We start from the raw sequence: 13621 nt of genomic DNA, 5'->3' as shown, positions 1-13621 counted from the left end.
AGCAAAGCCCAGGAACTTCTGAAGACTCTTCACAGATGTAGGTTGAGTCCAATCATAAATGGCCTGAACTTTAACAGGGTCCATCTCGATAGTAGAAGGGGAAAAAATGAAGCCCAAAAAGGAAACCTTCTGAACTCCAAAGAGGCATTTAGACCCCTTCACAAACAACGCATTAGCACGAGGGACCTGGAACACCATCCTGACCTGCCTCACATGAGACTCCCAATCATCCAAAAAGACAAAAATATCATCCAAATATACAATCATGAACCTATCCAGATACTTCCGGAAGATGTCGTGCATAAAGGACTGAAACACAGATGGAGCATTAGAAAGCCCAAATGGCATCACCAGGTACTCAAAATGGCCCTCGGGCGTATTAAATGCTGTTTTCCATTCATCGCCCTGTTTAATACGCACAAAATTTTACGCCCCTCGAAGGTCAATCTTGGTAAACCAACTAGCCCCCTTAATCCGAGCAAACAAATCAGACAACAGAGGGAAAGGGTACTGAAATTTGACCGTGATTTTATTGAGAAGGCGGTAATCTATACAGGGTCTCAGAGAGCCATCCTTCTTGGCCACAAAAAAGAACCCTGCTCCCAACGGTGACGAAGACGGGCAAATATGCCCTTTCTCCAAGGACTCCTTTACATAACTCCGCATAGCGGCATGTTCTGGCACAGATAAATTGAACAGTCGGCCCTTAGGGAACTTACTACCAGGAATCAAATTAATAGCGCAATCACAGTCCCTATGAGGAGGTAGGGCACTGGACTTGGGCTCATCAAATACATCCTGGTAATCTGACAAAAACTCAGGGACTTCAGAAGGAGTGGAAGAAGAAATTGACATCAAAGGAACATCACTATGTATCCCTTGACAACTCCAACTAGACACAGTCATTGATTTCCAATCCAGTACTGGATTATGAACCTGTAACCATGGCAAACCCAACACGACAACATCATGCAAATTATGCAACACCAAAAAGCGAATATTTTCCTGATGTGCGGTAGCCATGTACATGGTCAGCTGAGTCCAGTACTGAGGTTTATTCTTGGCCAATGGCGTAGCATCGATCCCCCTTAAGGGAATAGGACTCTGCAAAGGCTCCAAGGAAAAACCACAGCGTCTGGCAAACTCCAAGTCCATCAAGTTCAGGGCAGCGCCCGAATCCACAAATGCCATAACAGAGTAGGACGACAATGAGCAAATCAGAGTAACAGATAAGAGAAATTTAGGCTGCACAGTACTAATGGTGACAGACCTAGCGAACCTCTTAGTGCGCTTAGGACAATCAGAGATAGCATGAGAGGAGTCACCACAGTAAAAACACAGCCCATTCTGACGTCTGTGTTCTTGCCTTTCAGCTCTGGTCAAAGTCCTATCACATTGCATAGGCTCAGGCCTCCGCTCAGAGGACACCGCCAAATGGTGCACAACTTTGCGCTCACGCAAACGCCGATCAATCTGAATGGCCAAAGACATTGATTCATTCAGACCAGCAGGCGTGGGGAACCCCACCATAACATCTTTAAGGGCTTCAGAAAGACCCTTTCTGAAAATTGCTGCCAGGGCACACTCATTCCATTGTGTAAGCACAGACCACTTTCTAAACTTCTGGCAATATACTTCTGCTTCATCCTGACCCTGACATAGAGTCAGCAAGATCTTTTCTGCCTGATCCACAGAATTTGGTTCGTCATAAAGCAATCCAAGCGCTAGAAAAAATGCATCTACATTAAGCAATGCAGGATTTCCTGGCTCAAGGGAGAATGCCCAGTCTTGCGGGTCGCCACGCAACACAGAAATAATAATCTTTACTTGCTGAATGGGGTCACCAGAGGAGCGGGGTTTCAGAGCAAGAAACAGTCTGCAATTATTTTTGAAATTCAAAAATTTAGATCTATCCCCAGAAAACAAATCAGGAATTGGAATTCTAGGCTCTAACATCGGATTCTGAACTACATAATCTTGAATACTTTGTACCCTTGCAGTGAGTTGATCCACACAAGAGGACAAACCTTGAATATCCATATCTACACCTGAGTCCTGAACCACCCAGAGGTTAAGGGGAAAAGAAAGACAAAACAAGCTGCAAAGAAAAAAAATTGACTCAGAACTTCTCTTATCCCTCTTTTGAGATGCATTAACACTTTGTGGGCCAGCTATACAGTTATGGACCTGGTGGTTAGGAGCACCCGAAATGACCTGATGGTTAAAACAGAAAACCTGGGACAAGCTCTGAGGAGGTAGTAACTCTACTGACCGCAATCCCTAATCCTATCACACACACTAGAAATAGCCGTGGAGCGTGCCTAACTCTCCCTAGACGCCTCTTCACAGCCTAAGAGCTAACTACCCCTAAAGATAGAAATAGCAGCCTACCTTGCCTCAGAGAAATTCCCCAAAGTAAAGGTAGCCCCCCACAAATATTGACTGTTAGTTAAGAGGGAAGTAACAAACACAGGAATGAAACAGATTTTAGCAAAGGAGGCCGAATCTTCTCTAGATAGACAGAGGATAGGAAAGGGAACTGTGCGGTTAGTATTAAAAACTACAAAAACCACGCAGAGTATGCAAAAAGACCTCCACACCGACTAACGGTGTGGAGGTGCAGCTCTGCACTATCAGAGCTTCCAGCTAGCAAGGAAATATCATAATAGCAAGCTGGACTAGAAACAAAGCATGTACTGAGAAATATATTCAAAAACCTAATGAACAGTAAATGAACTAGCAGGGACTTAGCTTCTGCTGCAGTAGACAGGTCATCTGAGAAATCCAAGAGAGATCTGAACCAGTACTGAGACATTGACAGCTGGCATGAACTAACGACCTGGGCAGAGTTAAATAGGGAAGCCAGCAGAAGCAATAAGCGAGGGCAGCTGAGAAAGCCAACCTCAAAGATCAGCAGTTCCACTCAAAGCCACCAGAGGGTGTCCAAGGACAGAACTCACCAAAGTACCATTCACGACCACAGGAGGGAGCCCGAGAATGGAATTCACAACAAAAAACACACGCAGGCAGAAAAACAGGATTTAGCAAAAGAGGCACTTCTAGCTAAACAGAAAAGGATAGGACAGAATTCTAAGCGGTCAGTATTAAAATCCTAAAAATATCCACAGCAGATAATACAAATATACTACATCTAACTAAAGACATAGAAAGTATATCTGCATCTCCTGAGAATCCAGCATGACTGAAAAATCCAAACAAAGTCTAAGCTGGACAAAAACACAATGAATTGCACTGAATTGCAAAGCACACTGCATGTGTGCACAGAGACAAAAAAACAGACACTTATCTTAGCTGGATTGGCAGCAGGGCATGAGGAGCCAGAGAGAGATGCAATCCCTCCAAGTACAATGGACAACTGGCATTGACTCATGGATCCTGCACACCTAAATACCTAATAGAGCTGCAATCAGCAGAAACACCTGCCCTGGATTACAACCCCAAGACAACTGCACTACCACCAACAACCACCGGAGGGAGCCCAAGAGCAGAATTCACAACACAGAATGTAACAACTCTGCTGGCATCACTACACGGCCTTCCTTCCCTCACACACCATCTTACTCACTGCTCCATGACATGTTGTGTTCTGTCTGTTGCTAGCTTCATATTCTGTGCCTCTGCTCTCTGCATGCTTCCTGGCTGTGTGCATAGGGGGCGGCGCCAGAACTCTCTGATTCTTATGGAATCAGCGTGCACGTGTCTAATCTGTTCCTGACCAATTACCAAGAGGCTTCCAGTATTTAGGGCAGCTCCACCCTGTGTACTGGGCCTGTGCAATGTGTAAACTCCTCCTCTTTCTCTGGAGGCTCTACTCTTAGCTTTGCCTTGTTCTTGTTGGTCTGCCCTCCAGGAGGCTGTAAATCCTGGTCTCAGTGTTTCTGTTATTGCCTTGATCTTGTTGTCCGCCCTCCAGGAGGCAGAATATCCTGGTCCCTGTATCTTTATTCTTGCACCTTGTCTCGTTCCATTACCTTGTCTGAACTTTGTCATACCTCTGTCTCCCTGTCTCCTTGTCTGTGGCTTCTTTCCCTGCTGTGTCTTTCCTTGTGTCCTCTGTCTGCTTATGCTCCGCACTCTTGCGGCTCTTGTGACTTTGCCTGTCTCCGCTCTTTTGCAGCTTTACCTCTGCTCCGCACTCCTGCAGATCTGCTCCGTTCTACTCTGCTCCCCTCCTGCTGCTGCAGAGATCTCTTGCTGCAGCTCCCCTTCACATTCCTTGCGGTTCCACTCTGCTTAGCTTCTGTTGCTGCTCTCTTGCTGCTCTACCGCCTCCTATCTGCAGCCTTGCGGTTCTCTTCCTGTGTGAACAGGTCCCAACCTGTTCCTTCATACTTCATTACTTCCTGCTTGTTTCCTTACCTGCACCTCCTGTGTGAACAGGTCCTTACCTGTTCCTTCATACACCACACAGGCCTGCCCTGTGTCTCTGCCGTTCCTGCCAGCACTGTGTCTCTGCCATTTCTGCCAGCCCTGTGTCTCTGCTGTTCATGCCAGCCCCATCTCTGCCGTTCCTGCCAGCCCTGTGTCTCTGCCGTTCCTGCCAGCCCTGTGTCTCTGCCAGCCCTGTGTCTTAGCCGTGCACGCCTACTCATCTGAGTTTCATCCGTGCTCATCTGCCAGTCCTGTCTGATGCCTGCACCTGTCCGAGTGTTCCTGTTCTCCAAGTGGGATCAGCAGCCACAGCCTGACACCACCCTGGAGTAGCACCTGGCAGCTGCCTACAGCACAAGTCTGACCTCACCATCAGAGGCTTCAGCGAAGACCAAGGCAGCTGTCATAGTTACTCCCCTTCCAGGGTAGTCTGGTTCGTGGTACAGTGGGACCACAAACCCCCTGGCTCACGCCAACCAGTCAGGGTGAGAGCGTGACACAGTAGTACAATCCAGCTCAGGCAGGGGAACAATGGCCAAGTCCTGGGACAGTTTTCTCAGATCCTCCCATTGTGGCAGCACAGAGACAAGGGGTGCTGTCGCAAGAAGTGCAATGTTTGGGAAGATGGTGAGGGAGTACCTTGCAGATTGTACAAACGTCCTCCGTGATTCCTCTGTGCCTTTTAATTATTGGGTATCTAAGCTGGATATGTGGCATGAACTGGCTCTCTACGCCATGGAGGTCCTGGCCTGCCCTTCTGCTAGCATTCTGTCAGAGAGGGTTTTTAGTGCCGCTGGTAGAATTATAACAGATAAGCGTATCCGCCTGTGAACTGAAAATGCGAACAGGCTGACTCTTATCAAAATGAACAAGGCCTGGATTGGGAAAGACTTTTGTACACCACCAAGTGAAAACAGCGAAATATAACCTCAAATACATTCTCTCTTTTGGGGAGGTGTATTCTCATGCACCTCTTCACAACCACACATGGGTATACGTTTCCAGATTTGGTCTGTTAGTTCTTATGCTCCTCCTTATCCTCATCATCCTCATCCAGAACCACTATATCACCAGGGTAAACGTGGTCTGTACGGTGCATTTTGGCCAGGGTGGCTGTGAAAGGATCCCACATTGGGGAATTGGGCATGACATTCCATTGGGCCGACTTCTTAACTCGGTCTCCTGCAATCTAAAATGTACCTGCCACTAGATCACCAGGTGAATGTGCTCAGTACTGTTATAGGCAATTGAAGTTTGGGCTAGGTGCATGCGATGTCACTAGTGTATTTTTAAAAAAGGTACCACCATTGAGGAACTGTTTGGCAGATCATGCACTGCATTAAAAGTCTCAGAGACCCACACCAGTACATTGGCATTAATTCTTAACTCTGTCTCCTGCAATGTCTCTTCCTTATTTCTGATTACATGACCTGGTGAACATGCTTTGTACTGTTATAGGCCCGTGAAGTTTGGGCAAGGGGGGCTGTGATGGCAATAGTATATTTTTAAAAAAGGTACCCCCCATTGGTGAAACCACATCCTTCATTGCAAACACTTCACATTTGTGTACCTTAAAGAGCTCACTTGAAAAGCTCCTTTTTGTGTTGCCTGGTTGCTCAAATTGGACACAATACACTTCATATAAATTTGATAAATAAAGATAATGCTGTTAGTTTGGCTCAGTAGTTCATTAAAAATATAGCTTTGTCCACTATATTAGTTTGTCTCCTTGAAAGCCATAACTTTGGTTGCCTCAAATGTACAAATGGTGAATATACAAATGGCGATTTGTAAACAAGATTGAAATACTGTACACCGAATGCATTCAGACAATCACATAGCTGCATGTCTTGTGAAACATTTACAGATGTGAAAGACAATGCTCATAGTGACACAATCTTGATAAATGTTTGTTTACTCACTTCACAAACAGTTCAAAGCCTCTATATGTTTGCTGTTTGTCATTGTAAAACATTAAGGTTTACTGAAACGCTGCCTGTGGTGGTTTGATCTAAATCCTTGTGGGGTTCTCTGTCTTGGTGTTGCTTCTCGGATATTCCAGGCGGATGATATTTAAAAGCCTGTTGGTGATGATCTAAGTAGACTGTTAGAAGTTAATCTTCATATATACGTAATCAGTATATTTATGTAATCCTTACATGTACTTATTAACCTTTGTATGTTATTGTTAACATATACAAAAATGTACGCACTCACACTATTCAATCTTAATATTCCTTGAATTTGGTAGTTTCCAATGAAATTGATTTGTATTGCAAGGATTAGCCTTTTTTAAAGCCGTATCTGAACCTTAGTGTTAGAAACATGGCAAACACAATTGCCAAATTCTCCTGTAAATAATTCTGCAAAGAGGGAACCATCATCCCATTAAAAAATGAATGAATGAATTTTCCTGGGCCCATCCAGTATGTGGGTTCCAAGGCCTAATGGGGTGCATATGACTATGCAGCAGGGCTCGCCTTCCTGCCAATGTATAAAACAAAGGAGTATGGAGCACCAAATGCATACTGTGAAGTGGATTTTCATGGGCCCATCGAGTATGTGGGTTCCAAGTCCTAATGAGGTGCATATGACTGACTATGCAGCAGGGCTCGCCTTCCTGCCAATGTGTAAAAAAGAGGAGTAGAGGAGTGAAAAATGCATATTGTGAAGTGGATTTTCATGGGCCCATCCACTATGTGGGGTCCAAGGTCAAATGGGGTGCATATGACTGACTATGCAGCAGGGCTCGCCTTCCTGTCAATGTGTAAAACAAAGGCGTACGAGAGTACAAAATGCATATTGTGAAGTGGATTTTCATGGGCACATCCACTATGTTGGGTCCAAGGCCTAATGGGGTGCATATGACTATGCAGCAGGGCTGGCCTTGCTGGCATTGTGTAAAACCAAGGAGTACGATAGTACAAAATGCATATTGTGAAGTGGATTTTCATGGGCACATCCACTATGTGGGTTCCAAGGCCTAATGGGGTGCATATGACTATGCAGCAGGGCTCGCCTTCCTGACAATGTGTAAAACAAAGGAGTACGGGAGTACAAAATGCATATTTTGAAGTGGATTTTCATGGGCACATCAACTATGTGGGTTCCGAGGCTTATTGGGGTGCATATGAATTGGTAGCAGGGCAGGCCTTGAATTCAATGTAACACTTTTTCAGGAGTCCCCCCTGGACATCTTATGACAGGGGTATTGTGGTGCGTCGTAATTCTTGGCAGCCAATACACTCCCAGCATAGGCTACAACAGTTTAGGAGACCCATTGTTTCATAATGGCCCTTTAAGAAGATTAATGCCGCCTGATGCACCAGTAAAAATAGGCTCTGTGACTTTAAGAGTCCCTCCTTCGTGAATGAAACAAGATGGGTTTGCTTATGTGTCACACACCACATGGCCAGCTAGGGGTGTTAAATGTTACAATGACATTTCCCAGTGAATGCATTTGTAGTGGTTGAAAGCAATGTTAAAGTTGAAAAACGCTTCAATAATGCTGCGTCTGAACTAATCCTAAGTGGGAGAGGAAATTTTTGGTCTGGGGTTAAATATTTGGCCTTACAGGCAAGTCATTGACCTGCAAAGGATGTACCTTGACATATTTCCCAGCAAAACCCATTTTGGTTTCGTTTTAATGTGTCTTTTGTGGCACAGGGAAAATGGCATGAATCTCAGAAACAAATTATTAAAGCTGTGAACTAGGAGTCAGGAATGCTTCCTGGGGCGATCCCCATGAGGTTCCAGTGTCATTTGAGTAGTGTTTCCAACATTTTCAGAAGTTTATAGATCTTAAAAGGACCCCCGGGGGGGGGATTGCGGTAAAAATACTCGGGTCTCCCATAGACTTACATTGGGCTCGTTGTTGTGGCCTAGTACCCGAGTATTCCAATTTGCTCGACTCGAGCATTTTAGTGCTCGCCCATCACTAGTTTTTACTTTAGATCTGAAAAGTCGTTATGATGGGCTATTAAACAGTACTACTTTTTCACTCTGAATTATGTGGTGCCTCCAATTTTTTGGATTATATTGATGGTTTAGTCAATACTTAGTCAGATTGGCATCCAGATACTATCAATCTGGATGTTATCTATCTATCTATCTATCTATCTATCTATCTATCTATCTATCTATTCCGATGGTGCAGGCTTTGAATTTACTGTACTTGGCTGACAAATTTTCGGGGTTCACATGCTCCGTGTGCCCTCCGATTTTTTTTTACTTACATTGGCGAGTCTCGTCCGATATACTCGGCCATACTGTTCGCAACATGCTGCAATTTTTTCCTCACCCCAATTACAGCTGAGGTAAAACACTGCCTCATTGAACAATATTGGTGCGAGTGCAATGCGATGTCTTCTCACATTGCCCTCGGTGTATTTATACACAGATGTGAACAGACCCTTAGTGTAAGACTATAACCGCCTCGAGTCTCAGACTTAAATTGAGAAGTGACTTACGGTCTGCCAAGCAAACACCGGAGTGATTTGGCTGGTCACAACTTTGGTCATGTGGTGCAGAAAGTACTAGAAGCAGTAGAAGACCACGACCGGTAAATATTTTACTCCACACAAGGAATATTAATGAAACCTATATGAAGGTGAATAAAAAACAAAGGGGTTCTTTAAAATTAAAATGTACATGTTAGGTTAAATTAAGGATATTAGGAAGATATATGCAAGCATAATATTAACGCAGCAATGCATTAAAATTAACAGCCATGAGGAGTTATTATAACATATTTAGGCCTTATTCACACAGCCAATTTCAAAATCATGCACTTTTCAACATGAAAATTGAGCATTTTGAGATGCGTTTTTCCTCCATTTTCATGTCTGTTTTCGGTCCGTATGTCCTTATCAGGTACATTTTGCATCCTTATTATACATATTGTATTCACTGTTATCTGTTTTACAAAAAATATATCTCTTCTCTGTTTTCCCAGGTCACTGAACACTTTTAAACTTTAATTTATTCAATTGTTCACAAGCAATTGTTTTTGGTTAATCTGCTGCAGTTTTTAAAAATCAGATTCTGTCTGCGCTTGTTCATTGTGCAAATCATTCCTATGAAGGGGCCATTGACTATAATAGTGCAAAGTATGACTTGCTGATGCTGCTTAAGCAGGCAAAAAACAGATGGGAAAACTGACCAAGTGAATAAGGCCTTAGTTAAGTTACATTACCATTGTAAGCCAGAAGGTATGGTAAAAATAGACATTGCTGTATATCAGGTCGGTCCTTTACCTGCTTAAAGAAGCACTCCCATTAATATTTGTTTTCAGGCACACCTGTATAAATTTGTGTTTACTGTAGTGTAGGTGCATTAATATTTTTTAAATTGCCATCTTTCCCATTTTCTGATACCGTTTCAGTCCTCTTTTGGGTCAAATGATGGTTATTGAGCGGGAAGTTGCTATTACAATATAAGTCTATGGAGTGTCAGAAGAAGGCTCCATACGAATACATTGTAAGGGCTCACTTACAATGGCGTATAACTCGGACGAGTGCAGTCTGATAAAAAAATCGGATTAATGTTATTCAATAAGGCAGTGCAGTTCTGTGTATTTTTTCTCAGCTGTGTTTGGAATGAGAAAAAAAATTGCAGCGTAGTGCAATTTCACTCTGAAATCTGATCGGTGTGAGAAAAAAAACATCGGATGCCATACAGACCATCGGTGTGGCATCAAATTTTTATTGATAGATTGCCAATCTGTAAGATGGGAAACTGTAATAAGGGTACCGTCACACAGTGCCATTTTCATCGCTACGACGGCACGATTCGTGACGTTCTAGCGATATCGTTACGATATCGTTGTGTCTGACACGCTACTGCGATCAGACATCACGCTGAGAATCGTACGTCGTAGCAGATCGTTTGGAACTTTCTTTCGTCGCTTGATCACCCGCTGACATCGCTGGATCGTTGTGTGTGACACCGATCCAGCGATGCGTTCGCTTGTAACCAGGGTAAACATCGGGTTACTAAGCGCAGGGCCGCGCTTAGTAACCCGATGTTTACCCTGGTTACCAGCGTAAACGTAAAAAAAACAAACAGTACATACTCACATTCCGGTGTCTGTCCCCCGGCGTTCTGCTTCTCTGCATTGTGAGCGCCGGCCGGAAAGCGAGCACAGCGGTGACGTCACCGCTGTGCTTTCCGGCTGACGCAGACACAGTGCAGAGAAGCAGAACGCCGGGAGACAGACACCAGAATGTAAGTATGTACTGTTTTTTTTTTTTATGTTTACGCTGGTAACCAGGGTAAACATCGGGTTACTAAGCGCGGCCCTGCGCTTAGTAACCCGATGTTTACCCTGGTTACCCGGGGACTTCGGCATCGCTCCAGCGCCGTGATTGCAAAGTGTGACCGCAGTCTACAACGCTGGAGCGATAATCATACGACGCTGCGACGTCACGGATCGTGCCGTCGTAGCGATGAAAATGGCACTGTGTGACGGTACCCTAAATGGTCCTGTGAAAGATTAATAGCTGCCGGGGAGAAAAAACTCAACTGCACATGGTCAACACACAGATTATTTATATACAAGTGTGAGCGAACCTTAGTAGTGACTTCCGGCTCACACGTAGACCCCATTGTGATCGGTTGAGTCAGAATCGCTGTCACGTGACCTAGAAGAGGACCAAATCGGTGCTGGAAATGGAAAAGACAGCGATTGTTGAGTATATTAACAAAATGACATGAGACCACAGTACACACACAATTGCACAGGTTTAGCCAATAAAAAATGGAATGGGAGGGATTCTTAGATAACAGATGAGAGCCTTGGGTATACATTCTGACCTTATCAGAAGATTGCACAGAAACTTGAATAGTCTCAATGAAAGAACAAAAAGTTTCTGTTTAATGCCTTGCATAATAAGACATAATCTCACCATGTCATCAACACATACTGTAGAACGTTAACTGATATGAGAAGGGGGTAGAAAACTGTCTTTGTATGAAATCAGGTCCGGTGCTTAAGTGTTTGCAAAGTTACATTCCTATTCAACCAATGCACACATACTCTTAAGCCCCCGTCTCCCAAGTTTTGTGACGCAACAGCGACCTCAGTAGCGATCTCGCTATGTGTGACATGTAGCAGCGACCAGGCCCCTGCTGTGAGATCGCTGGTCGTGTTGGAATGGCCTGGACCGTTTTTTGATCGTTGAGGTCCCGCTGGGTAGCACACATCGCTGTGTTTGACACCTTACCAACGACCTCGTTGACGACTCAGACACTGAATCGTCATAATAGCTCCCATGTGACATCGTTGTACAGGTCGCTACAGGTCGCTGGTGAGATGTCAAACAGTGAGATCGCAGCTGCGATCGTTGGAAGATCTCACTGTTTGACATCTCACCAGCGACCACATAGCGACGCAGCAACGATCCCTGACAGGTCGTATCGTTGTCGGGATCGCTTTAGCGTCGCTAAGTGAGACGGGGCCTTTACATGCTCACTAATTAGAATGGTAATATGATTAGAGCACTGAAGCCTTAGCAGAACAAATAAGCTTAGACTTTATAGTGCTGCTCTGTTTTATTATTTATTTTAGTACTGTTGTTCTTTAGCACAGAATACCCCCAGCAGGCAAGTCAGGCTGCACCCATTCGTTCATACTGGACAATATTGTAGGGAATTGTAACGGTGGTCATGATTTCATAACTACATTCTTATGGCGGTTTATTGTCAACAACCAGAAGTAGAATTTTACGATAATGCCATGTGTTCTGATTTGATAAAGTATTACGGGAAGGTCTATGGGCTCGATAACGGTGATAATACAATGAATCCTTTGTAAGGTATTGCACATTTTCATAGTACAGAAAGTTACTAAATGTAAAGTCAGGATGATGTTGAGTCAGTAGTTTACTTTAAAAAAAAAAAAAAAAAAAAAAATTACGGTACCACTGATAGTCTCTCCTGTATGTATGAGTTGACCTGATCTTGCTTTGCGGGGGTCTAACAGGTAATTGACATGACAATATGTAAAATGTTGCACATTAATTGTATTGTCCCTTTTTCTCTACCTATCTTATAACAGTGAGTTTAACACAAGCTTATCCCAAACTGGCTCCTTACAGACCTCCAGCACAGCTGATATCCCCTCCTCTACTGTTATCTGTAATGTTTAACATTCTTCTAAATATGGCCATTCAGATCTGCGCCTTCGTAATTGTGCAGAAGCAGCCATGGTACAGCACATCTAACTACAGGTATATTCCAATTGAACAGGGGCATAGCTATAGCTGGGTTCTGAGGAGGCACCAACCAGCTGCTCTGCTTGGCGAATGATATTTAGATATAAGGAAGTACTTGTGTAACTTTTTTCAGAAAGTTGCATCTCTGCATAGCCAAAATGCAATCTTAGCTTATATTAAAGAACCGCTCCAGCATTTTTTTTTTATTATAGCCCTGGAGTGGAATATCTAATCTAAGTTACCTGCACTTATACTCACCAGACGCCATCTTCATCTGATCGTGGCGCTGCACTGGTCAGTCTCCAGCAATTTGTAACCTGCCAGATAGCTCCAGTGTTTGCTTAGCGATCCAAAAGTCACAACTCAATGTAAGTTTATGAAAGGCAGAACAGGACCAGAATGAGACTTTCATAGACTTACATTGAGAGCTTGTGACTAGGGTTGAGCGACTTTTGCTTTTTTAGGATCGAGTTGGGTTTTGTGAAACCCGACCTTCTCAAAAGTCGGATCGCGTGAAATCGGCCAACTCTACTGTAAAGTCGGGTTCCAGACCGGAACACGAAACCCAATGCAAGTCAATGTGGATTATTTTTTTATTCTCTCTCTCTCTCTCTCCTCCGTGCAAAGCATATGTTGTGCTTGACTCCGGAAATCACTGCAGCCCAAACGGTAATATGGCTCTATGACGCCGCAGAAACCAGGCCGGAGCCTATGTCATCACGCTGCCCACAATTAATTGCCTGAAAAAATGGCGGGGAAGGCGCCATTCAAAACGCGACTTTGGCGCCAAGATCGCCGACCACGTGGCCGATCCCACGCTGGAGTCGGGTCGGGTTTCACGAAACCCGACTTTGCCAAAAGTCGGCGACTTTTGAAAATGAACGATCCGTTTCGCTCAACCCTACTTGTGACCATTACCTCTCACTTACAGTCAGTCAGAAGTTGCGGTCACAAGATGGTGACGCGAGACCATTGCAGCATCAGGAAGAGTTGAATTCGGCAGCTGGTATGTATAT

The 13621-nt window shown here is 44.2% G+C and overlaps 1 protein-coding gene across 1 annotated transcript in view; it reads left to right on the top strand.

The window, feature by feature from the left end:
• Nucleotides 1–13621, top strand: part of LOC143808073 (putative cation-transporting ATPase 13A4) — a 370353-nt gene that overhangs the window by 308291 nt on the left and 48441 nt on the right. The window contains exon 26 of the mRNA XM_077290330.1: nt 12449–12620. Coding sequence (XP_077146445.1) covers nt 12449–12620 — 172 coding nt within the window. The remainder of the gene's footprint in view (nt 1–12448; nt 12621–13621) is intronic.

The sequence above is a fragment of the Ranitomeya variabilis genome, chromosome 2 (assembly GCF_051348905.1).
Source record: "Ranitomeya variabilis isolate aRanVar5 chromosome 2, aRanVar5.hap1, whole genome shotgun sequence".
Taxonomy (NCBI): domain Eukaryota; kingdom Metazoa; phylum Chordata; class Amphibia; order Anura; family Dendrobatidae; genus Ranitomeya; species Ranitomeya variabilis.
This window is presented reverse-complemented; position numbering and strand designations above follow the sequence as displayed.